The sequence below is a fragment of the Parasteatoda tepidariorum genome, chromosome 7 (genome assembly GCF_982258835.1).
Source record: "Parasteatoda tepidariorum strain Cologne lab strain chromosome 7, Ptep-v5.0, whole genome shotgun sequence".
Classification (NCBI taxonomy): domain Eukaryota; kingdom Metazoa; phylum Arthropoda; class Arachnida; order Araneae; family Theridiidae; genus Parasteatoda; species Parasteatoda tepidariorum.
This window is the reverse complement of record NC_141761.1, coordinates 97,792,118-97,806,593: the sequence shown is the minus strand read 5'-3', so window position 1 is coordinate 97,806,593 and position 14,476 is coordinate 97,792,118. Positions and strand designations below refer to the sequence as shown.

The following is a 14,476-nucleotide window of genomic DNA, read 5'->3' as shown; positions in this document are numbered from 1 at the left end:
TTTCCCACATTATTTTTCATATGGATTTGGTTGTCATCAGCATAAAATTGATTTAAGTCATGAAGGTATTGTTTTCCTACAAATATTTTTGTATTTTTTCTCCCTCATTTAAAGGTATTTACCTATACTGTTTTTATTGCATTTTTAATTTTGTTTGTTTTCTAAATTAAGAGTTTAAGAGGATTGTTATTATTATTATTAGAATAACGTAATTTTACGTTACATTTTAAGATAAAGTTGTTTAAATCGGCGTCCGATCTTATTAACCACTTTGCAATTATTTTTTGGTGCAAATTACATTAACACGTTCACGCCGGGGTGATCCACCGGTGGGTCACGCTAGATTTTCTCATCTTGGCAGCTCACCGGAGTAAAAACTGGTTACAATAAATTTCATTTTTCAGTTTTTTCCCGGGAATAATAAAAATCCATAACTACCAATTGTTTCGAGCGGATTCAATTTTTATATTGAATTGCTTCTTCGCCGTGATAAATTTCCTTACGGCTAATTGTTATTGTTGGGAATAGATTAACTCCTCCCGAATATTATCTAATATTGAAATAGTTCTTCTACCTGTATTTTCACTTTTCCCGTACCAGTATTTTCACTTTTCCCGGCGCGAACGTGTTAATATACCAATATGAATTATGGTTTTAAAGAGATTCATTTAATGATTTAGAACTGAACTTTTAGTTTCCTGCACAAAGTGATGAGTGCAAACATTGTATTTAAAATATATCCGTACTTTTAATTATAAATGTTATTTCAAAAAATGATTTATGTCCACCAATAGATCTTAATAGTATAAGGAAAATATTTGGACATGGAATGTGGTGGCAAAAGTGTTCTTTTTAGTACATATATGTTTAGCTAAATAATTTCAACTGCTTTGCGCCAAGAAACAACAATTATTGCGAAGCTGGGGAGCGTCAGCGAACAGCGGGTTTACTTATATTAAAGTTTACTTATTATAGTTTATTAAAGTTTCCTTTATTAAACGACTCTTATTAAACGATTAAACTACTTTTTACTCCTATTGAAGGAAGCCCTGTTTGCCATTATAGCATGCTATATACATTGTACTTTTGTTTATTCATTTTTGTGCGTTTTTTTTATTTTTATTTCTCGGTGTAATTAGTAGCTTTTATGTTACCATTATGGATCTAGGTAACTGAATTATTTTTGTATATTTTCTTATAATAATAATTAGAATATAATAATAATAATAAAAAAATATTTACTGCAGATGCATCCCTTCAAATGTTATGTAAGCGGTCAATGGCGGTAGAGTACTTAAGAAGAATGCTTCGTAAAGACTTTAAATCCTTTATTCGTCAAAAACTTCTTGCATTAAATGTGTAAATATGTGGAACAATATTAAATTTAGAAAATTGCAGAATGTGGAAATATGGGATTTCCTTATTTTTGGTTGCAAAAAAAAGGGTCCAAAATAAAATAAAAAACTCATTTACATTGTTTTTTAACAGCCCGATGCTACGAAATTTGATACAAGAACATGCTAAAACAATATGTTATGAAATAATAATCGAATCACTATCTTATATACGTACATAAAATGTGTTGTAATAACTTTCAAAAGAATGCAATGCATAAATTTTTTTTTTACAAAAAATGTGACTTCTTTTACTCTCTCTATAGTACTAACAGTTTAGCAAATATAAAAGGGTTTCACTTCTTTATCACATGACTCTACTGTTTGACAAATGTTTTAAAGTAGTATTCTGTATTGATTGGTTTACAAATTGTTCGTCTTCTTAGAACCGATATATATCTTTCCAGTTTTCCATTTATCTTTTTTGAATTTAGTATGTCTGGTGCTTCTTTTTCCTTTTCATGGTCAATGACTTGAGATAACGAGCTTGGATATCGATTTTTTACAAAAGCTCTATTTTACGCGATTTGGCTGTTCAGAATGTATTTTGTTTAAAATAGTTTTTGAAAGCTCTGTCGCCAATGAAAATAAAAAAGCCACAGTTTAAGTACCTTACGCTTGAAGCAAAGCCATAATTATAAACTGTAAATGCCATATTGCTCAAAGAATTATTTGGGCTTCAGAACGGACAAATAACTGAAATATTTTAAGAGTTATTAAACTATTTTTAAAAATCGCCAACTTGGCGACATTTTCCCACCCAGATAAAAATTATCAAATTCACTGCCTTATTCTCTTTTTTTTTACAGACTTTTATGAGCCTGGATAATGCAGCGTTGGAGTAAATTTTTAAATATTAAAAAATTTGACCAAACGCTTTTCATTTTCACAAAACTGTGGCTTTTCGCCGTATTGACGCTTTACGCCATTTTCAGAATAAGCATAAAGTGCTCTGGCTAAAGATAGGCTTAACTTGACATAACAGTCATGAGTAGGACTGGGCGATGTTAAGATTTTGGCATCGCGATCTATCGTCAAGCTAACATCGCGATATTTTGATGTATCGCGATGTTTCGATACATTAATGTTTTGCATTTAATACTGCGGAAATTCGCAATTAATAAGTTGAATTTTTTATAATTATTTCTCAATATTTAAAGTAATCTGCAATATCTGCAAAATAGCGGTTAAAAAACACTAAACGGATGGATTGATTGTAAAAAAAAAAAAAAAATCAACAGGATTTGCGCACACGCAGTTTAAATCAACAGGATTTGCGAAAACCCTTCCGTAACTAAGAGATTCAACAACACTTCGGTTCTCAAACACATTCGGATTTATCATGTCAGCAAAACGATGTTTCCCGATGTAAAAAAGACGGGGAAAGATAACGATCATCGCCACAGCTATCACTGCACACTTGCGGAGGAAAATGCTCTTCGCACGAGCTTGCAGACATCCATGAACTATCGGGAACAATGCTCAACATTGCGCATGTAGACATCGATGTCAACGATACATCGGGAAATATCGTGCACATCTCAGTAAATCACGATTTCCGATGCTTCGAAAAATTGCCAATCCAAACATCGGATGATTGCACAGAATCGATATTTTCCGATACATCGATTTATCGCCCAGTCCTAGTCATGGGTAACTGTTGCAAATTATTCGCAAAAAAGTTACAGAGCCTTCAAAAAACAACAATATAGGGTTTTTTTTGCGACCCGTATTCGTTTAATTGCAGTGGTTCCCGATTTTTTTTTTCGTTAATGGAACTTTAAATGATTAACCTTCTTTTGGCGGAGCCCCAAATTCATAAGTAAAGAAAGCAAAGACAATTGCGAATGTATTTACCAATTATAGACTTAATTTTCAAATCACTTTATTTTAAAATAATTTAATAAGGAAAATGAGGAATAATCTTAAGATAATTTTTATGTACGGCAGCTAAATTCGAAGTTACCGAGTTGTATCTAGTCTTGTTATAAATTTGTTTCTGTAAAAAAAAAATTTAAAAACCAAACGAACTGCTTTAAACGTTAAAAAGCGTTAATAGGGAAACATATTTCATTTTTAACAAATTTGGCAGTTTTATTTTCATTTGAAAAACGCGATGGGAAATAAAAAAATTTTATAAATGCATTATCTTTTCATAATTTATTCACAGAGTATTTATATTTATAAAATAAATTGTTTATTTATTTTTCATTGGTGTTTTACTTTAAATAATTTCATAAGGTTAACCGAAATATGGTATAAAAAATGGGTTATTGATTGGATCTAACTGTAATTAAAAAAAGGTTTCAAAAGTTACTGGTTAAAACAAAAGTCCTAAGTTTCAAAACCCCTATAACTGTTCTCTGGAACCCGAAGGTTTCTCGGAACACCATTTGGGAAACGCTACGTTAAACAAAATGCGATCGTAGTTCCATTTCAACCAGAGTTCTTAACCGGAAAATATATTTGTTTTAGAACTTCATGACTACATAAATTTAACTAAACTACACAAATTTAAAGAAGCTATTTTTTTTCAATTTTACTTTACATTCACGTCTTTTACTTGAATGACAAAAATGCCCTTTTGACAGTTTGTTTTCTTTAGGAGTGATCTTTTCTCCCGCTGACTTTATTTGCATAAAATTCAGTTTCACATCCGTTTTATTTTCTTACCCTAAGTTAGACATGCGTTTGTACCATTGTTTCAAATATTTTGCTCTTAGTACTAAAAAACAAGGTTGAGATTTTTTCTGGAATAATTCATTTCTTCCAGGGGCTCTATTTCCGTCTTTATGGAATTGAATCGCTCTCGTGACGTCATAATTCCGCGAATATCAGTATTACGAACTTTTGAATCCATTCGGATAAAGATTCCGAACTGAATTAATACGATTTTCATTCCGGCGAGTTGAACCATAGATGAAATCTATATTCCGGCAAGAGTTTATTTATTAGAGGTAAACATGTGTTATTTTCTATGATTCAATTAGCTATTGAAGAGCCTGATAGAAACACGATCAAGAAGAGGATTGATCGTGGTAAAAGGTTCTAAGTTTTAAATTCTGAAAATTACTTTAAAAGCCAATTTAGACTAAGCAAAAGCATTGAAAAAGCGTTGAGGTCACTTACATCACGCTGAAATGCTTTATTGGTTGAAACTGAAGTACATAATTTCGTTTTTTACAACTGAACACCAATAAACTTACAAGACTTACATTAGAGAAGAATTTTAAAGTTTTCCGTTTCAAGTCAGGATGATTATAGTTCGCATAAGAGAAAAGAAAACATATGCGCTTACCAGGTTAATTCTAATTTTTTAATTAGAATTAATTAGAATTATTCTAATTTTCTAATTGGTCAAGCTAGACCCTCCTATTAACCTCACTTTTCTTGGAATTGTACAAAATTTCGATTTCGGAATCAGAGATGCTCATGTTGCGGAAAAGAGTGTTTTACGAAATGTGTAATCCGATGAAAGCCCGTTTCCGATCGGAATCGCTTCACAGCGGAATTAATTTCAGTTAGTTGATAATAAGCCACCTTTATACTGAAATAAACCGAGTGAAACTAGATGAAATGAACGAAAATAGAAATTCCGTTTCAATTGTACGATGATCATAATAGTTTAATTTTAAAATAAATAAAATTAAGTAAATAACATAATGTTAAATTTTTCACATTTAATTTTTTTAAAAAAGTATATTTATTTTATTTGTAAAAAAATTGCCAATAATTACTTATGTATAAATACTCAAACCAACTCTTAAGAAGTGTTATACAGATCAACTGTATCGTTCATCAGCGTGGTACGATGTTGAATAACATTTTTATTTAAGTTTAATGAACATGTAAGATTTGAAGCAAAAACGGTAATATGGTAAAATTTGACACCTAATGCACACAATAAACATTTCTTTACTTAATAATAAAACTTTGTTAATAGTAAAACTTTGATGCAATATCCTTTTATCTATTGAAAATGACAAAGAATATTATGTGGATTTTCAATGTAAAATTTTTAAATGAATTGATGATCATAATTGATGAATAATGAATTTATCATAATTGATTTTAAATGATTTTTACATATTTTCATTTTACCTAGTAATTGATATTCTCATATATTTTACATTATTTGCTTTCTTTCCTTATTTCTATTGTCCACTTTTCACTCTCTGCCATACAATGAATAAATATATTTTTTGTTGCTTTTTGTTTCTGTGTTCCATGCACTAATACTTTGTTATCTCTTTTAGATTTCTGATGCTGTGACCTTATCTTTGTAATGTCTTCACCATGGCTAAAGTTATGGACCAACCTTTATCGGAAGAAGCGGGCAGTGATAATGAAGAAATTAACAAGCTGTTCCCCAGGTGTCGACCACGCAGCGTCGTCTCCAGTGATTACAACCAGAACAACATCAAAGATCACCACAGAAAGCTGTCGACAGCCAGCAGCGACAGCACTATGAGCAGTATTATGGACAAAGCTAACGACAACTATCTACCCCACAACAACCAGGATCATCAAGAAGTGCTGGGTAACAACCCTGCTTCAGATATGAGTGAAACGTCTTCCTGCTGTGGAGGGGATCAACCGCCACCCCCTCCTCCTGCCGAGGTGAATGAAGACCACTCGGTGATAAGCGCCTATGACTACTGTGATTACGACGGTGGACTACTGTGCACCACTACCTCTAATACGAACAACAAAGAAGAGGTGCGCAGCAATTCCACATCTTCCATGACGTGCGAACGGCGCGACTTCAACGATGATGTGGTCTACGATCATGAACTCGATGTTGGGTACCACATGGACCCAGGGTTTTGCCTTCGCGAAAGTCGCATCGAAATCGCTGGTGGCCGAGAGATATTCTCGAAGAGCCGTAGCAAGCCTTCAAAAAAGCGGCATGGTGACGATGTGACTTATCACCACCAACAACAACGTGTCTCCCATGATCACAGTCAAAGCAATAGCGTTGCTTCAAAATCCGAAGACTATAAGCGTTTCAGTGCCGACGTTATGTACGACGACAAGCTGCGACGTTATATGTACAATATGTGTTCTGGTTCCGTCGATAAACTGCACAATTGTGCCAAGTATCGGACTGAGTCGTCGTATATTATGGAAGAGAGAAGTCCTGAACATTTACCTAGTGTAAATGGACGCGTGTGCCTAAGGAAAAGTTCTTCAGTGCGCGGCTTACAAGACTTGCATTCGGATTCTAAACATTCTGGACATTTAGTGTATGAAGCGCCTGTTAACAATGCTGAAGTAGTGTACGATGACATCGGCGAACTGATAGATCAGAGAAAGAGTGATAATGTATCTACTAGTAACTGTTTCGGAAATATTAGTCGTAATGGATTGCATGTTAAAACCGCTTCGTGTGAGTCAGACTATTCCACATACAGTGGTAAGGTACTGGAATCTCCCAACAGTGATACTGACCAGTCATTTCGTATCATGCATAAACCGCACATCGGTACTTTAGATATCAGTTCACCGATATCACCATGTGGTGGGCTGTGGGGCATAGATGGTCTGCCTACACATAACGATAGTTTAACGAATTTAAGTCAAGAAGAGGAAATGGACACGGACTCAGAACCTTCTTCGCCTGTCAAGCAAGGAATTGCGCGACTTATTGGCAATGTTCCTATTGCTGAATATGAAGGTTCTCCTCGACGTTACGGTCCGCGTCCCGGCTATCCACACCGCGTAGCTTCGGACTGTGTTGAGGAAACGAACAATTCTGAAAAATCTCCTCATCCGTCTACCTGCGAGGAATTACTAAAAGTGATAGCGGGCAATAATAAAGCCATGGTGAATGGCAGTCATAAAAATAATTCAAATCAGTGCAAAAATTCTAGTGAACTTTTCGATTGCAACAACCATGATACGGAAGCTCAGAACATTTTAAAAGAATTTTCCTGTAAAAGTGAAAGTGCGGACATTTCTGGTAAACTAGTTGCTCAGGACTCAGAATTTAGTGAATTAGACTATAGACTATATCGTGTGAATACTGGTAGTTCCTATGTCGGCCGTCGCCTTGCTCAGTCATCTGTTGGTGGTGAAAATGAGGACAGTCCTAAGCGTAACGAAATAGTGAAATTAGTAAATGGCGATTTGCCCCATGTGACTAAAATTTCAGCAACTACGCCAGACTGTTTGCCACCGCTTTGTGAGTCCGAAACCCCTTCTCCTACTGTAAAAGACGTTTTACCAAGTGCTACAGCTGGTTCTGCGGCTAGTGTGTTTTTGCCTAATGAGCAAGAACTTATGTTGCTGCACGAGAGCGTGCACCAGCATACGCTTCAGGTGGAGATGGTTGACCAAGATCTGGAATCCATCAGCACCTATCCTGGGACTGAAGATCTTGGCGAAACTGAAGTTGGCGAGCAGGTGGACCACACTCGAAACTTCACACTATCCCCCGAAACTACTGACTGTGATAGCAACGACGTGGAGAGCGTCGTTTCTCTGGAGGGCAGTATGAACTCAGGTGGCCGGCTCATGAGTAGTATGCCAGTTCTTGAAGATGGACTGTCCAGCGGACACAGTAGTGATCCGGATACTAGTGAGGACGAGTATTCGGATCGTGGCTGGTCGGATGGCCGTAAGAGGTCTTCCGATAACTTCGATAAATCGACTCTTGCCTTGATTAATAAGCAGATCAGTAAGATAGAACAGGAGTTTTGTAAGCGTCCACCTTCCAACAATATGGTGTCTTCGGAGAAAATGAATCATCACGATGTTGCGGATTATCTGTGGAGACATTCTTGTAATTCCCAACATCTACAAGATGTTGACCTTAGCTACTTTGATGTACTCAGTAAGTAAACATTTGTATTATTAATTAAGTAATACATTTTTTGCCAACTTTCTTAGGCATAGTTTAGCATTGATTCGTTGTTTAAAAGTTCTCGAAATATTGGATTTCGAACGAATGCATTTTATGTATAGGTTAGACGATGAATGTGCGCAGGTTGCAAGTTTACGAAGAAGTTAACCTGATGTGTTCTCTAATACAGCATGTTCCGTATTAACCGACCATTTTTTAATAAATCTGTTTAATATCCTTAAAAAGTTTAATTAAAAAAAACTAAGCACGTTATGAGTTTCAAATTCATATTTAAGTGAGAAAGAACCAAAAAATATTCTGAACCCTACTCAATACCTATTGAGACTGAAGAGAGGGGAAAAAATTGGCGCTGCTCGCTTAACCCTTTGACGCAGATGAAGACACCGATATCTCATTTTTACATATATATTTTTTCTGACGCTCTAATTACAAGCAAAGATATATTCTAGTATTTTTTAGTTATAAAAAACAGTCTAGTAGCTACTAAAAATATCTGTTAGATTACCGGATTCATATTTGTACTAAAATATAAAATCCAAAAAATGTAGTTTGAAATTTTTTTTTTCATTCCTATTTAAAATTTTTTGAATAAATTGATTTTGTAAAATAAAGAAATTTTAATCATTGCTTCTTTTAGATCTAAATAATTGTAAATAAGTGCAACTTTGAAAAATTATTGTTTGGAAGTGAGCCGTGTTAGAAAGATTTTATCTTGAAGACAGAAAATGGCACCTGGGTTTCATGCATAACTATAAATTATTAAAATGCTAAGTAAATAAGTGTTAACTTATTTTGATCTAAATTAGTACAAAACAATGAAAAAAGTATAAAAAAATATGCGTAATGAAAATTTTTGCGCCAAAGGAGTAAGGGGAAAATATCAAAAGGGGGGAGACGGAGGGATTAAATGTTAAATATACTATCAGACATCTTTATTTAATTTCCACAAATAGATCAGGGTGGCCACAAAAGCAGGGAAAATTGGGGTAATTTTTATCAATCTTGAAAAAGTCAAGAACCCAAAGAGACTGGAAAAATGAATTAATTTCAGTTAGTTCAATATTTTTTGCATTATTATACATAGTATAATAATGTTATGTTTAATAATACAACGTATGATAATACTATGTATAATGATACTGTGTATAATATGTATAAAAAAGTATTAACTAAAATAAAAAAGAGTTTTGTTATAATTTTCCATATTGTTGCTTTTGTTTATTATTCATACAATATATTTAAAAAAAAACAAAACAACTGTTTTATTATTTATTATCTTATGAAGATGGTTATATTGGGATAAAGTAAAGATGCAATAATAATTTTGCTTTGGATAAAGCTTTGATATCCTATTCTTTCTGCTCTTTGATCAAGATGCTCCTTCAAGGGTTCTCTTTAAAGGGTTCCCGAAATATTGAATACCCATAATATACACAAAATTACCCGTCGAGTTCGTCGCTTGTAGCATTTTGTTTTATTTTTAGCATATTTGGCTTTAGGTTTTATTTCCAGCGGGTAAATTTTTTTTTAAACAGATGATTTCAAATGCGGTCTTAAAATAATTTTGTTTTGTGCTGTTGGAAGTTGTAATTTTTATTTGTTATCGTTTCAGGTCAAAAGCCTAGTGAAACGAGTCCCAGATTGCAGAACAATGGTGTCCATGAAGATTGTCCGAATGAGAAGACTGGCAATGTCTCTGATGCCATCAAAGAGATCAAACAGGCCATCCAGATGAGTAAAAATATTCAGCTCAAAAGCACCCATAGTGGCAATAACTGTGATGGTCCCAATCAACCTGTTTGGGTTCCCAGGTGAGCTATATTCATGTTCTTTTTTACTGAGTATTGTGTTTAACGTTTAACGCAAGCAAAGACACCAAGTTCTCATTATGTGAAAAAAAAATTCCTAGTTAATTATAAATATAATTAACATTTTGAAAAAAAATATTTTCTTGAAAAAGGCTTACGTCGTATGCATGAAGGGGTAGGAAGTTTTGCTCATTGTTTACGCTGATAATTAATGAAGGTGGCAGGAAGATGCGAAATCACCATAAATGTATTTTTGTAATATTTCAACGGCCTTATTGCATTCTTATCATTACCAAAATTTCGTTAATTTTTGATTGGATATTATTGTTGATATATAGCTGAATCGTCTCCAGACATTTTCCCCTGTGACAGTTTACAATAGGGGCTACTCTTATTTTTGGTGATTTTTTGAAGCCTAAGTCGATACCAAAAAAGCAATAGATCTTTGGGTTAAAGTGCAGAATCGGGGGCCCTCTGATATTTGGCGAAAGCATACCTCTGTATATATAAGTAATAATATGCTTTCAAAGACTAGATAATTTAAGAGACTCTGGCTAATTCAAATAAATAGGCATCTTATTAATTTATAAAAGGTTTATTTAACAGTTTACATTGGTGACATGGATGACACTGATGAGTTCCCATAGCAGGAATGTTTAGATTTGTCACAGATTTATCTAGTCATAAAAATATGAAAAAGCCACGCATTTCGATGGCTCCCGCTGTATAAACAGGTATTCTGAAAGGGAATTGGTTACAAGAATATCCTTAACTTAATCAAACGTCATTTAAACGGGAAAATTTTGATATGTTTCAAAAATGACGCCATTCAGACAGTAGGGAATTTTTGGGATTTTCTTAACGCTTATTTTTTTAAGAATTATTACCCATTGACTTCAGAAAATAATCTTTTAATCGGCATCTTGACTTTTTATGGCTCTTTGTGGAAGAACGATTTCTACGTTTTAAAATTGATAAGAGAAATCTATTTTAAGCTTCTGATTTAATATCGAAAGACTCGTATTAGGTATTCTCTCTCTCTGTATATATATATATATATATATATATATATATATATATATATATATATATATATATATATATATATATATATATATATATATATATATATATATATATATATATATATATATATACTAGCTGTACCCTGCGTGCGTTGCAAAGCTTTCAGTTTGGATTTAAATTTTGTATTTAAGTGTGTAAATGAGATTTGTGATTATGATTTGAATAGAGAATTTTATTTAATGGTGAAAAAACCAGTGATAGTCTCAACAGTTAATTCTCTAGGATATCGTTAGTGCATTTTCAAACAGACATGTATGGTGATGCACACCGACCATGAAACATATTTTGGATGATGATCTGAAATAATTCTGGATCAATGGCGTCATGAATATTTCTGCTGATATGAGCTGACCAATTTGTCCTGGTGTGAGTTTTTCAATAAGCCAAATCATGTGGCAATTCTCTTTTTTTGCCGTTCAATAGAATGCATCAAACACCGTGTCTCTCTAAAAGCATGACTTTTCGCAATAAAACCAAGTTTTGAGCTTAATATTTGTTTTAACTCACGTGTGATAATGCATCATGAAGATCCGATGATGTTTGCCTAAGTTACTAAAGCTCTTTAATTTTAGCTCAAGCAGGATTGCATGTGAATGTAATAAATAACTCTAGCTGTCCATATGCGCACCGATACTTGTAGCAGCACCGAATGAAGTAATTTGGAAACACGAATGTACTGACCTATATTCGCCAAGAAATGTTTCTATTGATTTGCTTGACCCGATAACAACGTTGATAATGGCTCGGCTGGCGACGTTAAATCTGGTAGTTACACTTTGCCTCCAGAACAGCAAATTCCAGCTGTTTCATTCTTAAATTTGAGAGCACTATAAAACATACATAATTGATCCATTTTTCCGATGATGACGCTTGGGTGAAAGACTATAGTTGGTTGTCGGATCATAGTGAAATGCACTGAGATTCAAATCAGAGTATTGGCAGCGTCTGAATAGCGAAGTGCGTTCTTGATTGATTTTTATTCTTTCATCCCGTTGCTCTGATGTTTCCGACGAACGGGCTTGAGTAGTGCGTAGTTGATTTGTTAACAGTCTTCTTTCCTATTTCTCAGACGTTTCTAAGGAACGGGCTAAAGCATTGTGTTCTCGATTAGTTTCAAGTCTTTCTTCCCGTTGCTCCGATTTTTCTGAAACACGGTTAGTTCTCTTCTTGCGTGCTTGAGATGTTGATCGACTAAGAGCGATTCGTTTAGGCGGCATATTTTTGCAAATATTCTCTTTCAAACAAAAAGAAATGTAGAAGTTGACAGTGGTCGCAAATTTGCTAATTCGAAAATTCACGTATTTATTTTAAGTAATAAAAAAGCAATAAAAATGAAATAAATTAAATAAGAAATATAATAATGATAAAATTTAAAACAAAAATCTATTTTTGGTAAAAATATACTTGTGGGTGCCCCTTGACGAAATTGGTAACTTATGTTTATCACCATTCCTGTTTGCGCGGAACACCGCGGTAACAGGAATGGCTGCCAAAACATAATAATATTTTAATAATACATTGGAAAATTTCAGCAAGACATCGGCCAAAACTTTATAAAATTGCAATGAACCCAATGTAAGCAAAATTAATAAACCCAATAAAATGCATTTTGAATCGAAATAAAAATTAATGGAGTAAGCACAGAAAGAAAAGGAAAAAAAAACATCTCACTTATTCATTAAGCTTGAATTTCCTCAGTTTTAGGTGCACAGAATTCTCTAATAGCAGTTAGATACTGTCTAAATTTATCATGAATAGAATTTGTGTTCCTCCATCGCCACATAAATTCGGCGAAATACGAATTGAAAATGGCGTCTGTGGTATCGGAATGGCGGTGACATTTTTTTCTGAAGTCCTTTTTTTATGACTGCCCACATACCTTCGATCCTATTGATCAGAAGCAAAAGTAACCTAACCAGCCGGTATCCAACATAGAACTAACGGACTTCTGAAATTACATATACCGTTGAACATTTAAAAATAACGCTGAAATTTAAACGAATCAGAATCATGATTGGGATTCAACATCGGCCAGCTTGGAGATCAACCGCTATCACAACTTGGTGAGAATCAAGGGGCACCCTCAAATATAGTCTACTCCTATTTTTTAAATGAAATAATTAAAATGAATGTGAATTCGCAAACTTTGTAATAATAAACAATCTAATAGTTTTCAAATGACAACTGTCAGCAATGAAAAATTGCATACTAAATTGAGCTAAAATTGCATACTAAATATAAATAATTATTAAAAGCGTGCAAGATGAATAAAATTTGCTTTTGCCTTGATTGTTATTAAACAGTTTTCACAATACTAAATCCGTGATACGACCAATAATTACGAAACTTATTCTCGTTGATTTTACGTGCTTGTGCTCACCTGAAATAAAGAACCGAATTATGATTAAATATTAAAGTATATGTAATTTACTTTTCTAAAAGAATAGAGCTATAAGATAGAAAATATCACTGTTGTTATCTTCAAGATATTTGAAAACTGATTCGTGTACAGCAAAATTTAAAACAATGGCTAACTTTTAACCAATCAGAAAATTCCATTTCGATTTTCGCTGATACCGCTGGAACGGTTTGTGGCAGAATGTTCTATTGTGAATCTAAACCATTCTCGAATCCTTCTGAAGGTACACAGAAAATTTCATTTAAATCAGTCCAGCCGTTTAGGAGGAGTTCAGTAACATACACACGAACAGACGAAATATATATATAAAGATATATATATATATATACAAGGGGTGATCAAATGAAAAGGTACGAAACGACACGGTGGGTAAAAATGTAGACTTTATTCAAAATATACACCATAGGCCTGTGCACAGCGATCCCACTGATGAACAAGCCGCAGGATTCCTTGTTCCCAGAATTCCTGTTGTCTTGACGAGACCCAGTCCTTCACAGCGTCCTTGATTATGTCGTCCGAGTTGAAGAGCTTCCCTTTCAGGTGAACCAAACACATGGAAATCGCAGGGCCACTAGTCCGGATTGTAGGGTGGATGGTCCAACGTCTCCCACTTGAACTTGGCCAGTTCCATGTGTGTGAGTCTGGAGACGTGTGGACGCGCTTTATCATGGAGCAGAACCACACCCTCCGTGAGCAGCCCCAGTCTTTTGTTCTTGATGGACCTGCGTAGGCGTCAGAGTGTCTCACAGTACACATCGGATTTAATGGTTTTTCTGTGCTCGAGGAAATCGGATAACGCCTCGCTGCTCCTCAATCATCGAATTTTGCAACGTGAACGCCATCCAGTCCTCATACGGACTGCCGCATCATTTGGACGCCGCTTTTGATAAGAGCCTCTGCTCTC

General features: G+C 34.3%; 1 protein-coding gene across 8 annotated transcripts in view; it reads left to right on the top strand.

The window, feature by feature from the left end:
* The window catches only part of LOC107455513 (uncharacterized), a 198,406-nt gene that overhangs the window by 72,932 nt on the left and 110,998 nt on the right, over positions 1-14,476 (top strand). For all 8 annotated transcript variants that reach the window (XM_071183112.2, XM_071183113.2, XM_071183115.2 and 5 more), the window contains exons 2-3: positions 5,651-8,229; positions 9,872-10,070. In XM_071183112.2, coding sequence (XP_071039213.2) covers positions 5,691-8,229; positions 9,872-10,070 — 2,738 coding nt within the window. In that variant the 5' untranslated portion in view covers positions 5,651-5,690. The remainder of the gene's footprint in view (positions 1-5,650; positions 8,230-9,871; positions 10,071-14,476) is intronic.